This window comes from Vicia villosa, linkage group LG5 (assembly GCF_029867415.1).
Source record: "Vicia villosa cultivar HV-30 ecotype Madison, WI linkage group LG5, Vvil1.0, whole genome shotgun sequence".
Taxonomy (NCBI): Eukaryota; Viridiplantae; Streptophyta; class Magnoliopsida; order Fabales; family Fabaceae; genus Vicia; species Vicia villosa.
The window spans coordinates 118,317,184-118,335,519 of NC_081184.1; the positions used below are offsets into that span (position 1 = coordinate 118,317,184).

Below are 18,336 nucleotides of genomic sequence, written 5' to 3' on the forward strand. Positions count from 1 at the left end.
TATAAGTCATGTAATTGAATTTTATCAAGCTAAAGAAAAACAATGCGACTCTTCAAGCAATTTTGTGCAGAGAAAAACAATGTCTTCAAGTTATATGTGTTGGGTTTCTGCTCTACACTAGCTTATGATAATTTGTAAGAAATCTCAAATCTTAGTGTGGAAGTTATGTTATATTATAGTTGATGTATCCACGAAATCCGATTCTTTCTTATATAGTGTTGATTAAATTGTCGTCTAGAAAGTTACAGTCGTAACTCATAACTAATTCAGTCGCAACTAATGATATTCCTGTTCAAACTTCTTTAGATTCTATGATTAAAAGTTTTACCTGCTATGTCAAATTTGGATTAGTGAATTGGATGCTTTGTCAGTTTTGGATTAGTGAATTGGACGAATCTGCCGAAATGTCGACTAATTGGTATTTTGGTGGTTCATTCATGCTGTGTAACGTGTGTGGCAAATATATTTCAAATATCCTTCAAAAATAAATCTTAATTTCTACTATTTTCTATTTTCATTCAGCCTATAAAAAGATCTTAAGAAGAAAAAAAAAGGTTTAGGTCATTTATCTTATAAAATCTCAATAATAAAAACATTTGTAATGTGTTTTTTGATTCATTGAATCTATCTTCAAGGTATTCTACTGAAATATCTAATTAAATATCTAATTGTTAGTTTTTACTTAGACGGTATGTTTGAATTGATGGTATAAGGTATTCTACTTAGACGGTATGTTTGAATTATGTTTGAATTGATGGTTTTTACTTAGACGGTATGTTTGAGTTATGTTTGAATTGATGGTTTTTACTTAGACGGTATGTTTGAATTGATCTGAAATATCTAATTGTTAGTTTTTACTTAGACGGTATGTTTGAATTGATGGTATAAAATGGATGGAATGGAATGAAGTGATAATTAATGAGATTTCATTATTTGCATTTGTAAATATTGGATGGATGGATGGAGTGGAATACGATGAAATCTATTTCAACAAATTCTCTATCTTTTATTCCATGTGATTTGAGGTGTATGAAATAAAAAGAGGAGATTTCATTTCCTAAAAAAAAATGGAGGGTCTATTACTATAATTTTTTGTGCATAAAGTTAAAATAATAGTAAATATATGTTACATGTCTTTGAAATACGTGTAATATATACATAAAACTATAGTAATGAAAAAGAAATGGAGTTTAAGACAGCTTGAGAAGGTTACTTCGTGATCAAAAGTTTTGTGTGATGAACCAAATGAGTGATAACGGTTTTAGTATCACTTACCATACAAATACTCTAAAAAAAGATATAGAGATATATCTATATTTCAGCTTGAGAAGATTATTTCATGATCAAAAGTTTTGTGTGATGAACCAAATGAGTGATAACGGTTTTAGTATCACTTATCATACAAAGATATCTTTTCCCATTTTTATACGTTAGTCAGTCCAAATATTCTCTTAGCAAATTTAAGACCCTTCATCTCAAATTTACCATTTTGCTTCTCCTTGTGTGTTTTGATCTCATCATTGATATAAATTGTCGTCAAGATATCATTCAAATAGATAATAATTTTCTCATTCCTTATAAGTAAACACAATCTCCATACCTTCTTCTCACAAAATTATTAAATTCAAAATGATGATACCATTTCCTAAAGATTTGTTTTTACCCATTCAAAGGTAATCATAAGCATCGCCTATTTAAAAGATAAAAGTAATAAAAAAGAGAAGTTAATTAATTTTCAATGTTGAGAGAAAAAATAAATCAAATAGAAAGTTTAACATCAAATGAAATTATGTGAAAGTTTCCTTGGTCCTGCATTTTATTATTTTTTATCAGTATTATTATTTTTTATGAGTAGTGTGTAAATAGTAGTGTGTAAATAAGCAAGAGTTACTCTTGATGTACTAAAGAAATGCGCGCACACACGCACATGCACACTAAAAATATTTTAAAATATTTATCTATTTAAAATCTCTTGATAAGTTGCTTCAATCCCCTACCTAATTGATTAGGAAGTGTCTTGACCAATTAGAAAAGCAAGGTCTTATTGTCTAATCGATTAGAACTTGTATCTAATCGATTAAAGAATAAGCTTTCCACCTAATCTATTAAGAACTCTTTTAATCGATTAGGGAGAGAATATGGATTAAAATTTTCCTTGTTAAGAGAATAATTCTCCTTTCAAGTGGCAAGTTAAACTTGTGAAAAATCTTGGTGTAAGGTAGGCATAACAAATCAATCCCGCCCCGCCTGCCCCGAGTTAACGGGAAAAAAAAAACCGTTTAATTGGGAGAGGGGGCAGGTGCAAGGAAAACTCATTTTTTAGTTTCAGGGGCGGGGGAGGTTAGTACCTGCCCCGCTCCCGCATATTAAAGTTATTTTATTACCCTAATTTTTAATAATTTTACTACTCATTTACACTTCTTAATATTAAAATATCTTGTTTATTTGTTTTTAAAAAAATACAAATTAAATAAAAATTATCAAGCATTAAGAGGATTCTTAAAATAATTATTATTTAGTTTAATTATAAGTTTTTATTGCTATTGAAAAAAATATATTACAATTTATGCGGATGAGGGCAGAGGGCGGGAGACCAATTGTTAGTCTCAACCGATTTTGGAGACGGGGGCATGGTTGTTTCTAGGAGACTCGGGCGAGGCTTGTTATAGGAGGTGGGAGCGGGGCTGGTAATGCTTAAACTCTCCTCCGCCCCGCCCCCTTGCCATGTTTATTGTAAGGAAGGTTGTTGGGTTGATCCTTGTGCAAAGCTCACGTTGTTGAGTGGAAATCTCAAAGAAAAGTGTTGAGGACTTGATTAGGCCGTGTGGTTTAAGGTCAAACCAATATAAATCTAGGTGCGATATCTCTCTCTTTCACTCACTTTTATGTTATTTATTTTCGTTGCTTAATCTATTCTTCTTCTCTTTTCTTAAAATCAATCGTTTGAACAAATTCAAAAATCAAATAACACAATTCACCCCCTCTTATTTTTAAAGTCACTTGGTCAATAAGTGACATCAGAGACTAATTCATGTTATAAGACTAATTGTCTCAAGAGGAAGGAAAAACTTCAAACGGTTCACTAAACAAATTTTCAAGCTTTAATGGAAAGGGGTATACTTAATGAAAAGAGAGGATGAAAATATTTATAAAGGAAATGGATTGTGTTATCTTGACTATCGTAAAATATGGTATGTTTTTTTCTCACACATCTAGTTGAATGTGTTATGGGAAACAAATCTAGAGATACTTGGACCAAAGAGAATGAGGAAAATGTGCAGTATAATTTGAAAGCAAAAACTATTATGACTATCGTTCTCAGTATTGATGAAATTTTTAGTGTTTCTCATTGTAACTCTGCAAAAAAATGTGGGACTCACTTCAAATTACACATGAAGGTACAATGAAGTAAATGGATTGTGTTAACTTTTCCATTGTATTCTCCAAATTTGGGAGACTTTTGCATTGACTTGGGGATCTTGATTTCTAAGATTCGGGCACATAAGAAATGCTTAGGCTGCACCCAGGTCGGCTGGTGTTTGCCGCGATTCGGGGATGGAGCGTCACTGCCTCCGTCTCCGCCCGAGCTTCGGGGAGGAGAATTGCATTTTCCATCTTTCGAACAGTCTTTTGCTTTTTGAACTTTGTTTCCGTTTACTGCGAAACGGTTATGGTCGGAAGAAGTGACCTCTCATGGATACGACAAACCTCTCATGGATACGACAAAAAAACTCATGTGTGACACAACAATTTCTAACTTATAATACACTCAGTGGGGTTTTCGGAGATGCATATCCGAAATAATGTTGTTTAAATAGTTTAAAATGCATTCATTGGAGATTTTTAGAGATGTATCTCTGGACACTTTTTTTCACAAAAAATGAGGTGGATGCTTAATTCACGCATAATAAAATAATTTAAGGTGCGTTCAGAGATGCATCTTCAAAAATATCTAAGAACAATTTTGAATTTTCAGAGATGTGAGTCACTCTTTAGAGTTGAGATAAAAAACTCTCATACCTAATTTCCCAAAAGTCATTTTCAAAAAATAATAATTTTTCCAAATTAACAAAATTTTAAAATTCAATATTATTGTAAAAAAACATTTTCAATTAAGCTTAACACTAAAAAATGGTTTGTATACCATCAATAAAAAATGGTTGGGTTAACCAAACCACTTTTTAAATAGTACTCCATTGATGAACCGTTCAAACTGGAGTTCGAGGTAAGTAACTCTTTTCTTATTGTCATGTGAAGAGAACCCTAATCAATCATACATTCTCCTTTGTGTTCTTCACCAACCCCAGCCAGGTAAAAAAAACTAATTGAATGAATTGAAAGTTTTGTTGTGTGATTGCTCAACTACTATAATCCTTTTATTTTGATTTGGTGAAGATAGAAATCCTCGTAGTAATTTGCGTGAGCGTGATCACTGCATTTTTTCTGATTATTCTCTTCTGAATGCAGATAAACTTGCATTGCATTGCACCCTTTGAGATTATACAATTGCCAAAAATGATTTTGGATAAGAAAGACATTGTGGAAACTCATTATGAGGTTCTCGATGTCAAGGAGGATGCAAATTACGAAGAAATTCACGGTAGTTACCGAATTGCTGCACTTAGTTTACATCCTGATAAACTGTTGAACACGTCTGATTCATCAAGCAGTGATCAAACAAGTGCAGAGAGATTTCTCACAGTACATAAAGCATGGGAAATTCTAAGCAATTCAATTTCTCGTTTATTATACGACAAGAAGCTGCAAAGTTCAAGGCGGGAGGATTTATTGGCTTCTGAGGTTGCTGAAGAGTTAAGCTTACATGATATGACAGCTGAAGATACTGGTGAAGCATTGGAACTGTTTTATCAATGTCGATGTGGTGATTACTTCTCTGTGGATTCGTTGGAGTTGCAGAAAATGGGGTATTTCTTGTTGAGAGATGGAAGCAGTGTGTCTATATGTAATGCTGATGCTTTACCGGGATCGGTGATTCTTCCTTGTGGATCGTGTTCGTTGAAAGCTCGGCTTGTGCTCGGTATAAATGATAGTTGAAATTATTAACATTTTTGGCATGATTGGTGACAATTACAATTGAGAACATGTTTGGATAGAGATAATAAATTAATGAAGTTGGCCATTGTTGGAAAATTTCCTGGGGCTGAAACCTGTAAGTGTCATTTTCTATGTTGAATTTTGAAATTAGAATTAATGCATAACTTCAGACGTCTTGTCTATTTAGGCAAATTTATACATGTATTTTCCGAACATGTTATCAAGTTGTAAATTAATGACAATGAATTCAATTACTCAAACATCGACAAATTTATACAAAATACTTTACAACATATCTCAGTAATTCTAGACATCATGATTTTCTTAGACAAGATTATAATGAAATTATATTCATATAATGCATGGCAAATTGTTAATTTCTACATGCTACAAAGCAAAATGTCTTCTAGTCATCTTTGGCCCTACATACTAGATCACTAGAGAGAAGCATTTGAGATTTCTGTAGTGATTAACTTTCCAATTGAGAGGTGACATTAAGAAAGACGTCTTCTCTGCAAGGAATGGTGAGGCCGCCCATTGGATGATTAAATCCAAACTCTTGTTCAGCTTTACAAAGAAATTGTTGAAAAGCAGGTTGATGCAAATATGATATTGGAACCACAAATCTCTTCTTGTTCTCTACTCCAACATATACTGCTAAATACCCTTTTGGTATATTACTATTACCTGACAACATTTTCTCACCTTTTGAAAGTGTGCGGCGAAGGATATGCCTCTTAGCCTGCATTATCAATGGCAAGCGAAATGCCATTATATTCTATGAGAAGTTGATAGCAATTTTTTCGAAGAAAAAGGACTAGTTGATGGATATAGTGTGGAAATTTGAGAATGAAGGAATTTTGAGATGTTACATGTGTATATATATACAAGATTACATTGATATTTTGAAGGATAAGACCATGTTTCAATGTTTCAAATTCAATGTATTGTTGGGAATTAGTAGCAAGAAACAATAAATGTTGTAGTATGACTTAGAGACTAGATATATAAAAAGTAAGACATGTGCCTAACAGTTTGGTTATGGATTTAGAAACTTCCATTTAGACAAGGGAAACTTACGTAGACATGGGACAAATCAAGATTCATGATCGATAGATTTTAGCCTTCTAATTAGAAAATTAGTTGTTTACAAAAATATCTAGATGAGGTGGAACTTTTGGAATCTTTTCTTAAAGATATTTAGATATTACATGACTTTATGAGATGGGTGATGTGTGTTTAATATACATGTCTCATGTGGTACTTTTGAATGATTTATTTCAACTAAGGTCAGTAAAAGAAGCATGGGCATTCAAATTCCCTCCAATGTATATGTAGAAATTCATGGTTACATTGTTTGAAAATAGTATAATGTCTGAATATACATACTTCCAATGGAGAGTATATAAAAAATGTGAATGAAGTTACATGTTTTGAATTGACACTTTTTTTAAATATTGTTTAAAGAGTCGCCAAGGGAAATTGCATACCAATTCCACAATTAATAACTTTTGATGGGACTCTATGATAGGGTTAAGTAAGGGCCAAGAAGAATCACATAGTATTGTTTAGAGTAAGGTTGTCAAAATCTCGATCTAGGTCTTAAAATATTATGACTTTGTGATCTAACTCTGCCCAACAATCTCGATGTAGAATCGTGTATTGTAGACAAATTGTGAAAAAATAATCGTGAAACCATTGATTATGTGGGATGATGGCCAATTTCGGCCACGATCGGCTATTTTTCGACCACCAACATTACAAGCTGAGAAGGGTGAAAAAATGCCGAGGTCCAACAATTACAGTTCGACAATGACCGTTCGTTTTCCAGCTACTATCATAAAAAGCCAAAAAAGAGGACAAGATATTGAGGTGGAACAATTACAGTTTGGCAGATGCTATTTTCCCACCAATAGATTATTTAAGACAGTTTTGTACAGCAGGCACTTTCCTTTTCTTGTCTTCATTTGTAAGTTATAGGAAAAGAAAACCAATTTTGTTTAGTTATAGACAATTAGAATCTAACAATTTTGAATGAATATATATTGTAAACTTATTTTCCAAAATATAATACAAACAGACGGAGATCTATGTGCCGTATTTTCTTTTGCAGTGCTTCCTCTGAGAAACTAACTTCTAATAGAGATCCAACTTCCATATAATTTGTTGGGTGTATGAATATCTCTTCTTGAGAACCATTATGCAGAGAAGATATCAATAAAATTCTAGTATTATTCATGTATAATTTAGTTTGGTACTAGTTTCTTTCGAATGCATAGCACACAAGATCTTGGTTGCTTTGTTGGTAACAAGTTACAGAGAATATATTAAGTATGTACCTGAATACTTGAGGAAACCAAAGAATTGTGTTGTTTGTGAAGGAAAGAGTAAGTGTATTTATAGCTATATATTGAGATTCTATAAAGACCGAATTCTGAGTAAAATAATAGAAAGAGTAGGATGAGATAGCATGTGGTGTTGTCTTAGCTTGTACTCCACACTATCAGGTGCAGCCGCATATTTGTTAATCGGTGTACTTGATAATTTTGTAAACATACTTTGGACATGATTTCTTCACTGATTATGTTGATGTCCAGCTGATAGTGATCTCTACATGTTTGTGGTTGTACTTTCATTATCTATCTACTACATCTGATGTTGATCCTTCACCAAGTACTCTAAAGACAACACCATGTGATCTTTCATATGCCATTGTCTGACAATCACTCATATTTCATGGCCCTCCTTTACTCATCCTTATAGTTGCGTACTGTTTGTTACTAAACCTTTAGCTATATATATTCATCGCTGCAAGCATTTAGTACCAACACAAAATCATACTCATCCCAAGGTATTTCAAGTTCAGAAACTTGAGTCTTCAGTACACAATTATCCATCTTTTTTTACCTCAATACTATATTTTCATCACATACCTACAACAATGGCCTTTCGTTTATCTAGTATCATCAGAAGGGCATCAACGTCTTCAAAAGCAGTGGACGTGCCAAAGGGATATCTTGCCGTGTATGTTGGAGAGGAGATGAAGCGGTTTCTGATCCCTGTATCATACTTGAACCAACCATCGTTTCAAGAATTGTTGAATCACGCCGAGGAACAATTTGGATATGACCATCCAATGGGCGGTCTCACAATTCCTTGTGGAGAAGACTTGTTCTTGGACATCACTTCTTGCTTGAGTGTGTGCTAAAACCCATTGGTGGATCAAACTGACATAGATTTTCATAGTACAGTTTTGTATAGATGACACTTTCCTTTTTTGAAAATATAACTTGTTTCAGACAATTTTGAATGAGTTTGTTTATACTGTAAACTTACTTGCCAAAATATAATACACATAGACCATGATCTATCTTGCATATTTTCCTTTGCAGTGCTTCTAACAAAACTAACATAGTTTAGTAGAGACATTTTTGTAAATTAGGCTTATTATCTATTTCTAAAGATTGGAAAATAAACTGACAAATTTACAGAATGTGTATTTTTTGTTTAATTACAATGAACCTTACTATTCAAAAATCTCCTCTGTGCTTTTGGTTTATTAGTTAAAATATTCATTCCTTTCAGTTAAGGACATGAAATATAGGCAATGTTGTTTTCTATAAGAAAACACAGAATTGGAATTCAAATTTGAGGAATGCAAATAATTCAAATTGTTCTATTTACTATTCATCAGTTTCAATTTGTTTAAGCCTTAACAACAATTCAAAAACACTGAATCAGTGAAGTTTCAATTTGTCTATAACTAAACTCAACTAGTTTTCGTTGCCTATATGACTTGCAAACGAAGACGAACTTATGATAGTATGCAAAAGTTGTATATGTCTCTTACACATTGAGTTACATAAGAGAATACTCAAATGAAAGGTTTTGCTATTTGAATAAGGCTTTTCTTCCCTTCGACGGATTAATTAAACCTCATTTAAGTCTGCATTTTTTTGAAAATGTCAACAAGTAAAACTCTCTCCCTTTGATCGAAAATATACTTTTGCTCTGCCCTTTCTTGATGTAATTGTCAATAAATTTTGGCTTCTTGCCATTTCCTTTATTGTATCCACTCTTATATATAATACAATCATCATTACAACTATTAATGACTAATATCACTTAATTCCTAATTTATACATGTTAAATAGGAATCACAAATATATACAATTATTATTAGGCTAATTTCAAGCATCACATTAAAGAAAATGATATCATTGACTAACATCTCCCCTCAAATTGATGCGGCTGATCAAGAAGTATCAATATGCACAGTTGAAATTGGTGGGAAGGACGAGGAACAATTTTCGTAAAGATATCTGCAAGTTGAAGTTGTGAGCTGACATGAGGAAGAGATATAACATGATCACGGAGAGTCTCGTGAATGGAGTGGCAGTCTACCTCAATATGCTTGCTGCGCTCAAGAAAAACCGGATTAGTAGCAAGCTGATTGGCACTAGTGTTGTCAGCATAGGGAGGTGTCGGAGTGCCCTGAGGATGCCAATGCTTTGTGTTGTGTTTGAGGGAAATTTGCAAGCTATTTATAAATATTGAGGTTCTTTGAAAACCCAGTTACAAGATAAATGTTTACTTGAAAGAGTTAGAGGGTATGGTGATATAGCATGTTGGTGTTGTCTTAAGATTGTACCCAATCCTTTCAAGTGCAGCCTCAAATTTGTTCAGTCATTAACTAGTACATCATAGTTGTGTTAACATGCCTTATTCAAGGGGGAACATTATCTACCAACAAATAGTTTTCGATTGACCCTTTGATATTACTTGTCGAGAAGCCATTTTCTTAGATATTACTTCTCACTTGAATTGAGCATTTGCTAACCCTTTCAGAATACTACAAGACTGACATATATGCAACACCAAGTTTAGTTTCTTACCTTGAAAAGATTTTTTCTTTTGTTGTTATCATACTTGGTTGTAAAAAAGTTCTATCTCAATGAAATTCTAGTTTTCAAATTTGTCTTTAGAGTATTTTCTAAGGAATCATCATCAAATATAGTAGTAGTAGATAGATAATGCATATATGATTAATCCACTTGAAGTTGAAAGTTTAAGCACAAACATGAAGAATGGTTTATGTTGATACACCTATCGTTTTCCATTATGGCCTTATAGTCACTTATCAGCTGGATAACAACATTATCATAATGAAGAAAACATGTCTAAAACATGCATAAATTTGTGTTCCTATTTTGTAAATTTTTTTATCGTATTAAGACCATGTTGTATCTTGAATTCTAAGAGATTCCTGTATCCGCAAAACCGTGTCTTACTCTATTTGTATCTTGAATTTAAAAAAAAATAAGGAGGCATAAACTAAATAGCAATTGATCAATTGAAAATAATAAAAGCTCCAAGTTGCAAGAGTTGTTAAATTAAATTCCTTGTTTTCCTCATTAAGTAATAGACATCATGTGATTTTGTTAGACTAGATGATAAACTCTTCAGGCATGAAACTATATATACAAATAATGCATGGCCTATGTTAATTCTACAAATCAGAATGGCTTCTAGTCATCTATGGCATGATTTTCATTTGCATGTATCTAGAAAATCAATGGAGAAAAGAATTTGAGTTTACTGTTGTGATTAACTTTCCAATTGAGAAGTTGCATTAACAAAGATCTCTTCTTTGCAAAGAATGGTGAGACCACCCATTGGATGATCAAATCCAAATTCCTCTTCAGCTTTACAAAGAAATTGTTGAAAAGCAGGTTGATGCAAATATGATATTGGAACCACAAATCTCTTCTTTTTCTCTTCTCCAACATATACTGCCAAATACCCTTTTGGTATATTACTATCACCTGACAACACTTTTTTACCTTTTGAAAGTGTGCGGCGGAGGATATGCTTCTTAGCTTGCATTATCAATGGCAAGTGGAACGCCATTATTTTCTATGAGAAGTTGATAACAATTTTTTTGAAGGACTAGTTGATGGATATAGTGTGAGAATTGACAATGAAGGAATTTTGAGATGTTACATGTGTATATATAGACAAGATTACATTGATATTTTGAAGGATAACACCATGTTTCAATGTTTCAAATTCAATGTATTGTTGGGAATTACTAGCAAGAAACAATAAATGTTGTAGTATGACTTAAAGACTAGATATGCAAAAAGTAAGACATATGCCTAACAATTTGGTTATGGATTTAGAAACTTCCCTTTAGACAAGGGAAACAAACATACGTATACATAGGACAAATCAAGATTCATGCTTGATAGATTTTAGTCTTCTTTTTAATAAATTAGTTGTTTATAAAAATATCTAGATGAGGTGGAACTTTTGGAATCTTTTCTTAAAGATATTTAGATATTACATGACTTTATGAGATGGGTGATGTGTGTTCAATATACATATCTCATGTCATGTGGCACTTTTGTTAATTGTGTGCCAAGAAGAATAATCATAATATTGTAAGACCAAGAAGAATAACATAATTTTGTTTAGAGCAAGGCTGTCAAAATCTAGATCTAGGTGTTAAAATATTATGATTATGTGATTTAACTCTCCCCAACAATCTCGATGTAGAAAAGTGTATTGTAGACAAATTCTGAAAAAATAATCGTGCAACCATTGATTATGTGGGATGATGGCCAATTTCGGCCATGATCGGCTATTTTCCGGCCACCAACATTACTAGCCGAGAAGGTTGAAAAGATGCCGAGGTCCAACAATTACAGTTCGACAATGACCGTTCGTTTTCCGGCCACCACCATAACAAGTCATTTGTATTTAAATTTGATTTTCATAATTATCAAATTTCACCCTTCTCACTGACAATTAGGCCACCCATTGAATGATCATATCCAAACTCTTCCTCAGCTTGACTCAACAAGTTTTGAAATAATGGTTGGTTCAAGTATGATATTGAGATCACAAATCGCTTGTGTTTCTCTCTGACATACACTGCAACATAGTAGTTACCGATGCCCTTAGAATTGTGAATAGGAATTAGTTTAAATGTATTTATTTAGTGTAATTACCGATATAGCCATGTAACCTTTATATATACGAGAAATAATAATGAGAAAAGTATGAAGCCAATAATTATTGACATGGTATCAGAGTAGGTTTTCGATCAAACCTGTGAGTCTTAGGTTAATCTTGGATTTATTCAGCGACACCCCACTGGGTCGCTCTTGAAATCATCTCGGTAGATCTCGTTTCTCGGTAATTGAAATCATCTCGGTTCTCGGTAATCTCTTCCAAGATTGCGATTCTAATCTCTGGTGCTTACAATCGTGTTTCTGGTAGTGCTCATAAGTTACAATTTTGTTATTCCTCCTTGTTTGCAAATCGTGTTTGCTTTGATCGTGTTCTCGTATCGGTGTCGGCAAGTATTCTGAATTAGGGTTTTGATTTGGTGTCGGCAAGTATTCTGAATTAGGGTTTTGATTTGGTGTCGGCGAGTATCCTGACTTGGGGTGTTGATTTGGTGTCGGCAAGTATTCTTCAGTGTTCTGTTGGTGTTTCTTGTTTCACGTTAACAAAATTGTTACGTTAACAAAATTGTTCTTAAGTCATCTCTGATATTATGACTTCCGAAAAAGAGAGAGATCATATTTGTGTTCGTTTTACCGGAAAGAATTATCTTGTTTGGGAATTTCAGTTTCGGATGTATGTCAAAGGGAAAGGATTATGGAGTCACTTGGACGATGTCTCTTTGGCACCGTTAGAGACAACTGACTTAGATGCATGGGAAATAGAAGATGCTCAGATTATCACTTGGATTCTCGATACTATTGATCCTCACATGATTAATAATTTGCGATCTTTTTCAACTGCTCAAGAAATGTGGAACTACTTGAAGCGTATCTATAACCTAGACAATGCGGCCAAACGTTTTCAGTTGGAGCTAGACATTGCCAATTACAAACAAGGCAATCTGTCTGTTCAAGAATATTATTCTGGTTTTTTAAATTTGTGGACAGAACACTCTGCGATTATACATGCTGAGGTACCCAAGAGTTCTCTCGCGGATGTCCAAGAGGTCTACAATACTAGTAGGCGAGATCAATTTCTCATGAAGCTTCGTGCAGAATTTGAGGTTGTCAGAGGTGCTTTGCTGAATAGGAATCATGTTCCTTCTTTAGATACATGTGTTGGTGAACTTCTCAGAGAGGAACAACGTCTTGCTACTCAAAGATCCATGTCTCATGATGTTGTCATTTCTGAGTCTTCTATGTTTGCATATGCTCCTCAGGGTAGAGGTAAAGGTCGTGATATTCGACATGTCCAATGTTTCTCTTGAAAACAATTTGGACATTTTGCTCAGAGTTGCAGTAAAAAGTTTTGTAATTATTGCAAGCAGCGGGGCCATATTATCTCTGATTGTCCCACCCGTCCTCCACGATCAGCACAACGTTCAGTGCAAGCATTTCCTGCTAGTACAAGCTCTGCAGTTGGTCCTTCCATCACCAATCCATCTAATGGTGGTGCTCTCCAACCTGAAACAATCCAACAGATGGTACTTTCCGCTCTTTCAACCTTGGGAATTCAGGGTAAGTCTTCGAATGTTTCCTGCCCGTGGTTTCTTGATTCTGGTGCATCCAATCACATGACAGCCTCTTCTGAATACTTGCACAATTTACATTCTTACCATGGTAATCAGAAAATTCAAATTGCGGATGGTAATGCTCTCTCTATCACTAATGTTGGTGACCTCAACTCTGATTTTCGGGATGTGTTTGTATCACCTGGACTTGCTTCCAATTTATTATCTGTTGGTCAATTGGTTGATAATAATTGTAATGTAAATTTTTCTCGTGATGGTTGCCTTGTGCAGGAACAGGTGTCGGGGAAGGTGGTTGCGAAGGGGCCTAAAGTGGGAAGACTGTTTCTACTTCACTTTATTTCTAGTCATTTATCTCTTGCTTGTAATAATGTCTTGAATTCTTATGAGGACTGGCATAGAAAATTGGGTCATCCTAACTCTGCTGTTTTATCTCATTTATTTAAAAATGGTTTGTTGGGAAATAAAAATGTTGTTTCTAATGCCTCTCTTTCATGTTCTGTTTGCAAATTAGCTAAAAGTAAAACACTTCCTTTTCCGTCTGGTGCTTATCGGGCTTCCTCTTGTTTTGAAATGATTCATAGTGATGTATGGGGTATGTCTCATGTAGTTTCTCATGCTCGCTATAAATATTTTGTCACATTTATTGATGATTATAGTCGTTTTACTTGGATATATTTTCTTCGGTCTAAATCTGAAGTGTTTTCTATGTTTAAGAAATTTCTGACATATGTTGAAACTCAATTTCATGAAAGTGTTAAAATTTTTCGCTCTGATTCTGGTGGTGAGTACATGTCTCGTGAGTTTCAAGAATTTCTTCAACAAAAAGGCATTGTGTCTCAAAGATCTTGTCCCAATACCCCCCAACAAAATGGGATGGCAGAACGCAAGAATCGTCATTTGCTTGATGTGACACGCACTTTACTTCTTCAAGCTTCTGTACCACCCCGATTTTGGGTGGAGGCTCTTTCCACAGCTGTCTTCTTGATCAATCGTCTTCCTTCTACGGTTATTGATCTCGATTCTCCTTTTTTTCGTCTTTTTAAAATTCAGCCTAATTATAATGATTTACATACCTTTGGATGTGTTTGTTTTGTTCACTTACCTCCATCTGAAAGGCATAAGCTTGGAGCGCAGTCTGTTCAATGTGCATTTTGGGGTATAGTCACTCTCATAAGGGATTTGTGTGTTATGATGTCACTAACCATCGTTTTCGTATTTCTAGGAATGTGACATTTTTTGATAATCAGTTTATGTTTCCATGTGTTTCTCCTGTCATGAATGATATTGTTACTCTTCCTAAATTTTCTATTATGCCTCAATCTATAGAACGCTATAAACCAGGTCATGTATATGTCAGAAAACACAAACAGCAGGTTCCCACACCCCTTCCCGACGCTGAACCGCCACCTGATCCTGTAATGGTTGAAGTTGAACCACGACGTTCTGGTCGAATATCTCGAGCACCAGATAGATATTCACCAGACAGGTATGATTCCTCACATACTTCTATGACTGCCACACTCTCTAGCATATCTATTCCTACTTGCTATTCACATGCTGTTAAAGATGTACGTTGGATAAAAGCAATGAATGAGGAACTTCAAGCTCTTCAAGAGAATTTCACATGGTATATTGTCTCTTGTCCTCCTGATGTTAAACCCATTGGCTGCAAATGGGTGTATTCGGTGAAATTGAATTATGATAGGTCCCTCAACCGTTTCAAGGCTCGCTTGGTTGCCTTAGGAAACAAGCAGGAATATGGAATTGATTATGATGAGACATTTGCACCGGTTGCCAAAATGACATATGTTCGTACGGTACTCTCTATAGCTGCTTCTAACGGGTGGACTCTTCATCAATTAGATGTGAAAAATGTTTTTCTTCATGGTGACCTGGCGGAAGATATTTATATGACTCCTCCTCAAGGTTTATTTCCGTCATCTAAGGGTGTGTGCAAGCTCAAACGCTCCTTATACGGTTTGAAACAAGCGCCTAGAGCATGGTATGAAAAATTTCGCTCCACTCTACTTAGGTTTTCCTTTACTCAGAGTCAGTACGATTCTTCTTTATTTATTCATAGAACATCTACTGGAATTGTCCTACTTCTTCTGTATGTTGATGATATGATTATTACTGGTTCTGATCATGCTTCCATTCAAAGCCTTAAACAGCAGTTACAAGCAGCGTTTCATATGAAAAATCTTGGTAATTTGCATTATTTTCTTGGTCTTGAGGTTCATTCTACATCCAAGGGCATATTCCTCCATCAACACAAGTATGCCACAAATTTAATTTCTATGGCTGGTCTGCAATCAGCTAATCCAGTAGATACTCCTCTTGAGGTTAATGTTAAATATCATTGTGATGATGGTGATCTGTTGCATGATCCCTTATTGTATCGTCAACTCGTGGGTAGCCTTAATTACTTGACTATTACTCGCCCTGACATATCATTTGCTGTTCAACAAGTAAGTCAATTCATGCACTCTCCTCGCCACCTACACTTGGCAGCAGTTCGACGTATAATTCGTTACTTGAAGGGAAGCTCTCGTCGTGGTATATTCTTTCCTACTGGAGTTCCTCCTAAATTGAGTGCTTATAGTGATGCCGATTGGGCAGGGTGCCCTGATACTCGACGATCTGTCACTGGTTGGTGCATGTTTCTTGGCTTTTCTTTGATCTCATGGAAAAGTAAGAAACAAGCGAGAGTCTCTAAATCTTCTACTGAATCTGAGTATCGTGCCATGTCTGCGGCTTGTTTTGAAATAATTTGGCTCCGTGGTCTTTTGGCTGAACTTGGATTTCCTCAAATAGAGCCAACTTCACTTTATGCTCACAATACAAGTGCCATCCAAATTGTTGCGAATCCTGTTTTTCATGAACGCACCAAACATATTGAAGTTGATTGTCACTCAATCCGTGACGCTTATGATGACAGAATAATATCACTTCCTCATGTCAGTACTCAGTTGCAGATTGCAGATATTCTTACCAAGGCTGTTCCGCGTCCACGTCATCAGTTTCTTGTTAGCAAATTGATGCTCATTGACAAGCAGCATCAATTTGAGGGGGGATGTGAATAGGAATTAGTTTAAATGTATTTATTTAGTGTAATTACCGATATAGCCCTGTAACCTTTATATATACGAAAAATAATAATGAGAAAAGTATGAAGCCAAAAATTATTGACAAGAATAGCGTGTAAACGGAAACCTGTTTCTAGTTCTTGTTTGAGAGAAGAAGGAATAAAATGTCACAAATATAAGGATATAACTAACTACTTCAGGAAGCCAATGAGTTTGTTGTTTGTGAAGGCAAGAGGAAGTGCATTTATAACTACTGAGGTTCTCTTGAAACCAATTCCAACATAACTGATAGTTTGAAAAGGTACAATAATAGAGATCATGATTTAATCGGTGTACGTGACACTATTGTAAACATGCTTTAGACATGTTTTCTCAATTATGATAATCATGATATCCAGCTATAGTGACTGCGCAGCAGTCGATAACAATCGATAAACATAAACCATTCTACGTGTTTGTGGTTATACTTTCATTATCTATCTATTACAATATTTGATGTTGATCCATGACCAAGTACTCTAAAGACAGCACCATGTGTTATGGCCCTCCTTCTCTCATCTAGATAGTTATGCACATAGAGATTATAACCTGTTTATTGTTCAAAATATAATACAAAGTGAAAGATTTCTTGCATATCCTATTCCAGTTTATTTTCCTTTGATTCACTGCTATATAGAAAGTTGCTAACTTAACTTTTATTAAATGAGTAAGAAATTAAAGAAAAGACTATAATAGGAGAAATAATACCATGAAAGAAAGTATAAGGACACGGTTTCCACCAAGGAACTGAAGGCTATCCCTTATAAGCAAGCAACATAAGGCGTATAAGGCTCTGTTAGAAGTTAGTTTTGTTAGAAACACTGCAAAGGAAAATATGCAAGATAGATCAATGTCTCTTTGTATTATATTTTGGCAAGTAAGTTTACACTTACAGTATAAACAAACTCATTCAAAATTGTCCTAAACAAGTTATATTCTCAAAAAAGGAAAGTATCTTCTATACAAAACTGTACTCAAAATAATCTATGTCAGTTTGATCCACCAATGGGTTTTAGCACACACTCAAGCGAGAAGTGATATCCAAGAACAAATCTTCTCCGCAAGGAATTGTGAGACCACCCATTGGATGGTTATATCCGAATTGTTCCTCAGCTTGGCTCAGCAATTCTTGGAATGAGTTATGGTTCAAGTATGATATTGGGATCAGAAACCGCTTCATTTCCTCTCCAACATATACTGTAAAACATCCCTTTCGCATGTCCACTGCTTTTGAAGATGATGATGATTTTCTGATGATACTAGGTAAACGAAAGCCCATTGCTGTATGAATGTGATGAAAATATAGTATTGATGTAAAAAAAGATGGATAATTGTGTACTGAAGACTCAAGTTTCTGAACTTGAAATACCTTAGGATGAGTACGATTTTGTGTTGGTACTAAATGCTTGCAGTGATGAATATATATAGCTAAAGGTTTAGTAACAAACAGTATGCAACTATAAGGATGAATAAAGGAGGGCCGTGAAATATGAGTGATGGTTAGACAATGGCATATGAAAGATCACATGGTGTTTACAAAATTATCAAGTATGCAGTTGCACTTGAAAGGGAACTGTCTGCTGTACAAAACTGTCTTAAATAATCTAACTG

General features: G+C 34.5%; 4 protein-coding genes across 4 annotated transcripts; 1 reads left to right on the forward strand and 3 right to left on the reverse strand.

Annotated features, from left to right (window-relative positions):
* Window positions 1-3,740: 3,740 nt before the first annotated feature.
* LOC131602199 (uncharacterized) lies at window positions 3,741-5,411 on the forward strand. The gene has a single exon (XM_058874239.1). The coding sequence runs from the start codon at window positions 4,462-4,464 to the stop codon at window positions 5,053-5,055; it is 594 nt and encodes a 197-aa protein (XP_058730222.1). The 5' UTR covers window positions 3,741-4,461; the 3' UTR covers window positions 5,056-5,411.
* Window positions 5,412-5,524: 113 nt separating this feature from the next.
* LOC131605250 (auxin-responsive protein SAUR21-like) lies at window positions 5,525-5,827 on the reverse strand. The gene has a single exon (XM_058877628.1). The coding sequence runs from the start codon at window positions 5,825-5,827 to the stop codon at window positions 5,525-5,527; it is 303 nt and encodes a 100-aa protein (XP_058733611.1).
* A 4,774-nt stretch (window positions 5,828-10,601) lies between these two features.
* LOC131602202 (auxin-responsive protein SAUR21-like) lies at window positions 10,602-10,991 on the reverse strand. The gene has a single exon (XM_058874241.1). The coding sequence runs from the start codon at window positions 10,963-10,965 to the stop codon at window positions 10,663-10,665; it is 303 nt and encodes a 100-aa protein (XP_058730224.1). The 5' UTR covers window positions 10,966-10,991; the 3' UTR covers window positions 10,602-10,662.
* A 2,392-nt stretch (window positions 10,992-13,383) lies between these two features.
* On the reverse strand, window positions 13,384-18,004 carry LOC131605251 (auxin-induced protein 15A-like). The gene is made up of 2 exons (XM_058877629.1): window positions 17,749-18,004; window positions 13,384-13,532 (listed from the first exon to the last, which is right to left on the reverse strand). Exons 1-2 carry the CDS (start codon window positions 18,002-18,004, stop codon window positions 13,384-13,386), a joined length of 405 nt encoding a protein of 134 aa, XP_058733612.1.
* Between the last annotated feature and the right edge of the window lie 332 nt (window positions 18,005-18,336).

Bases quoted from the DNA above. Each gene is read 5' to 3' on its own strand.
- LOC131602199 (XM_058874239.1), top strand. From the start codon at position 4,462: ATGCAGATAAACTTGCATTGCATTGCACCCTTTGAGATTATACAATTG.
- LOC131605250 (XM_058877628.1), bottom strand. From the start codon at position 5,827: ATGGCATTTCGCTTGCCATTGATAATGCAGGCTAAGAGGCATATCCTT.
- LOC131602202 (XM_058874241.1), bottom strand. From the start codon at position 10,965: ATGGCGTTCCACTTGCCATTGATAATGCAAGCTAAGAAGCATATCCTC.
- LOC131605251 (XM_058877629.1), bottom strand. From the start codon at position 18,004: ATGGGCTTTCGTTTACCTAGTATCATCAGAAAATCATCATCATCTTCA. The intron at 13,533-17,748 runs GTGTGTGCTAAA...GGATTGTTTCAG, and splicing joins GGATATCACTTCTCGCTTGA to GTTGGAGAGCACCACCATTA.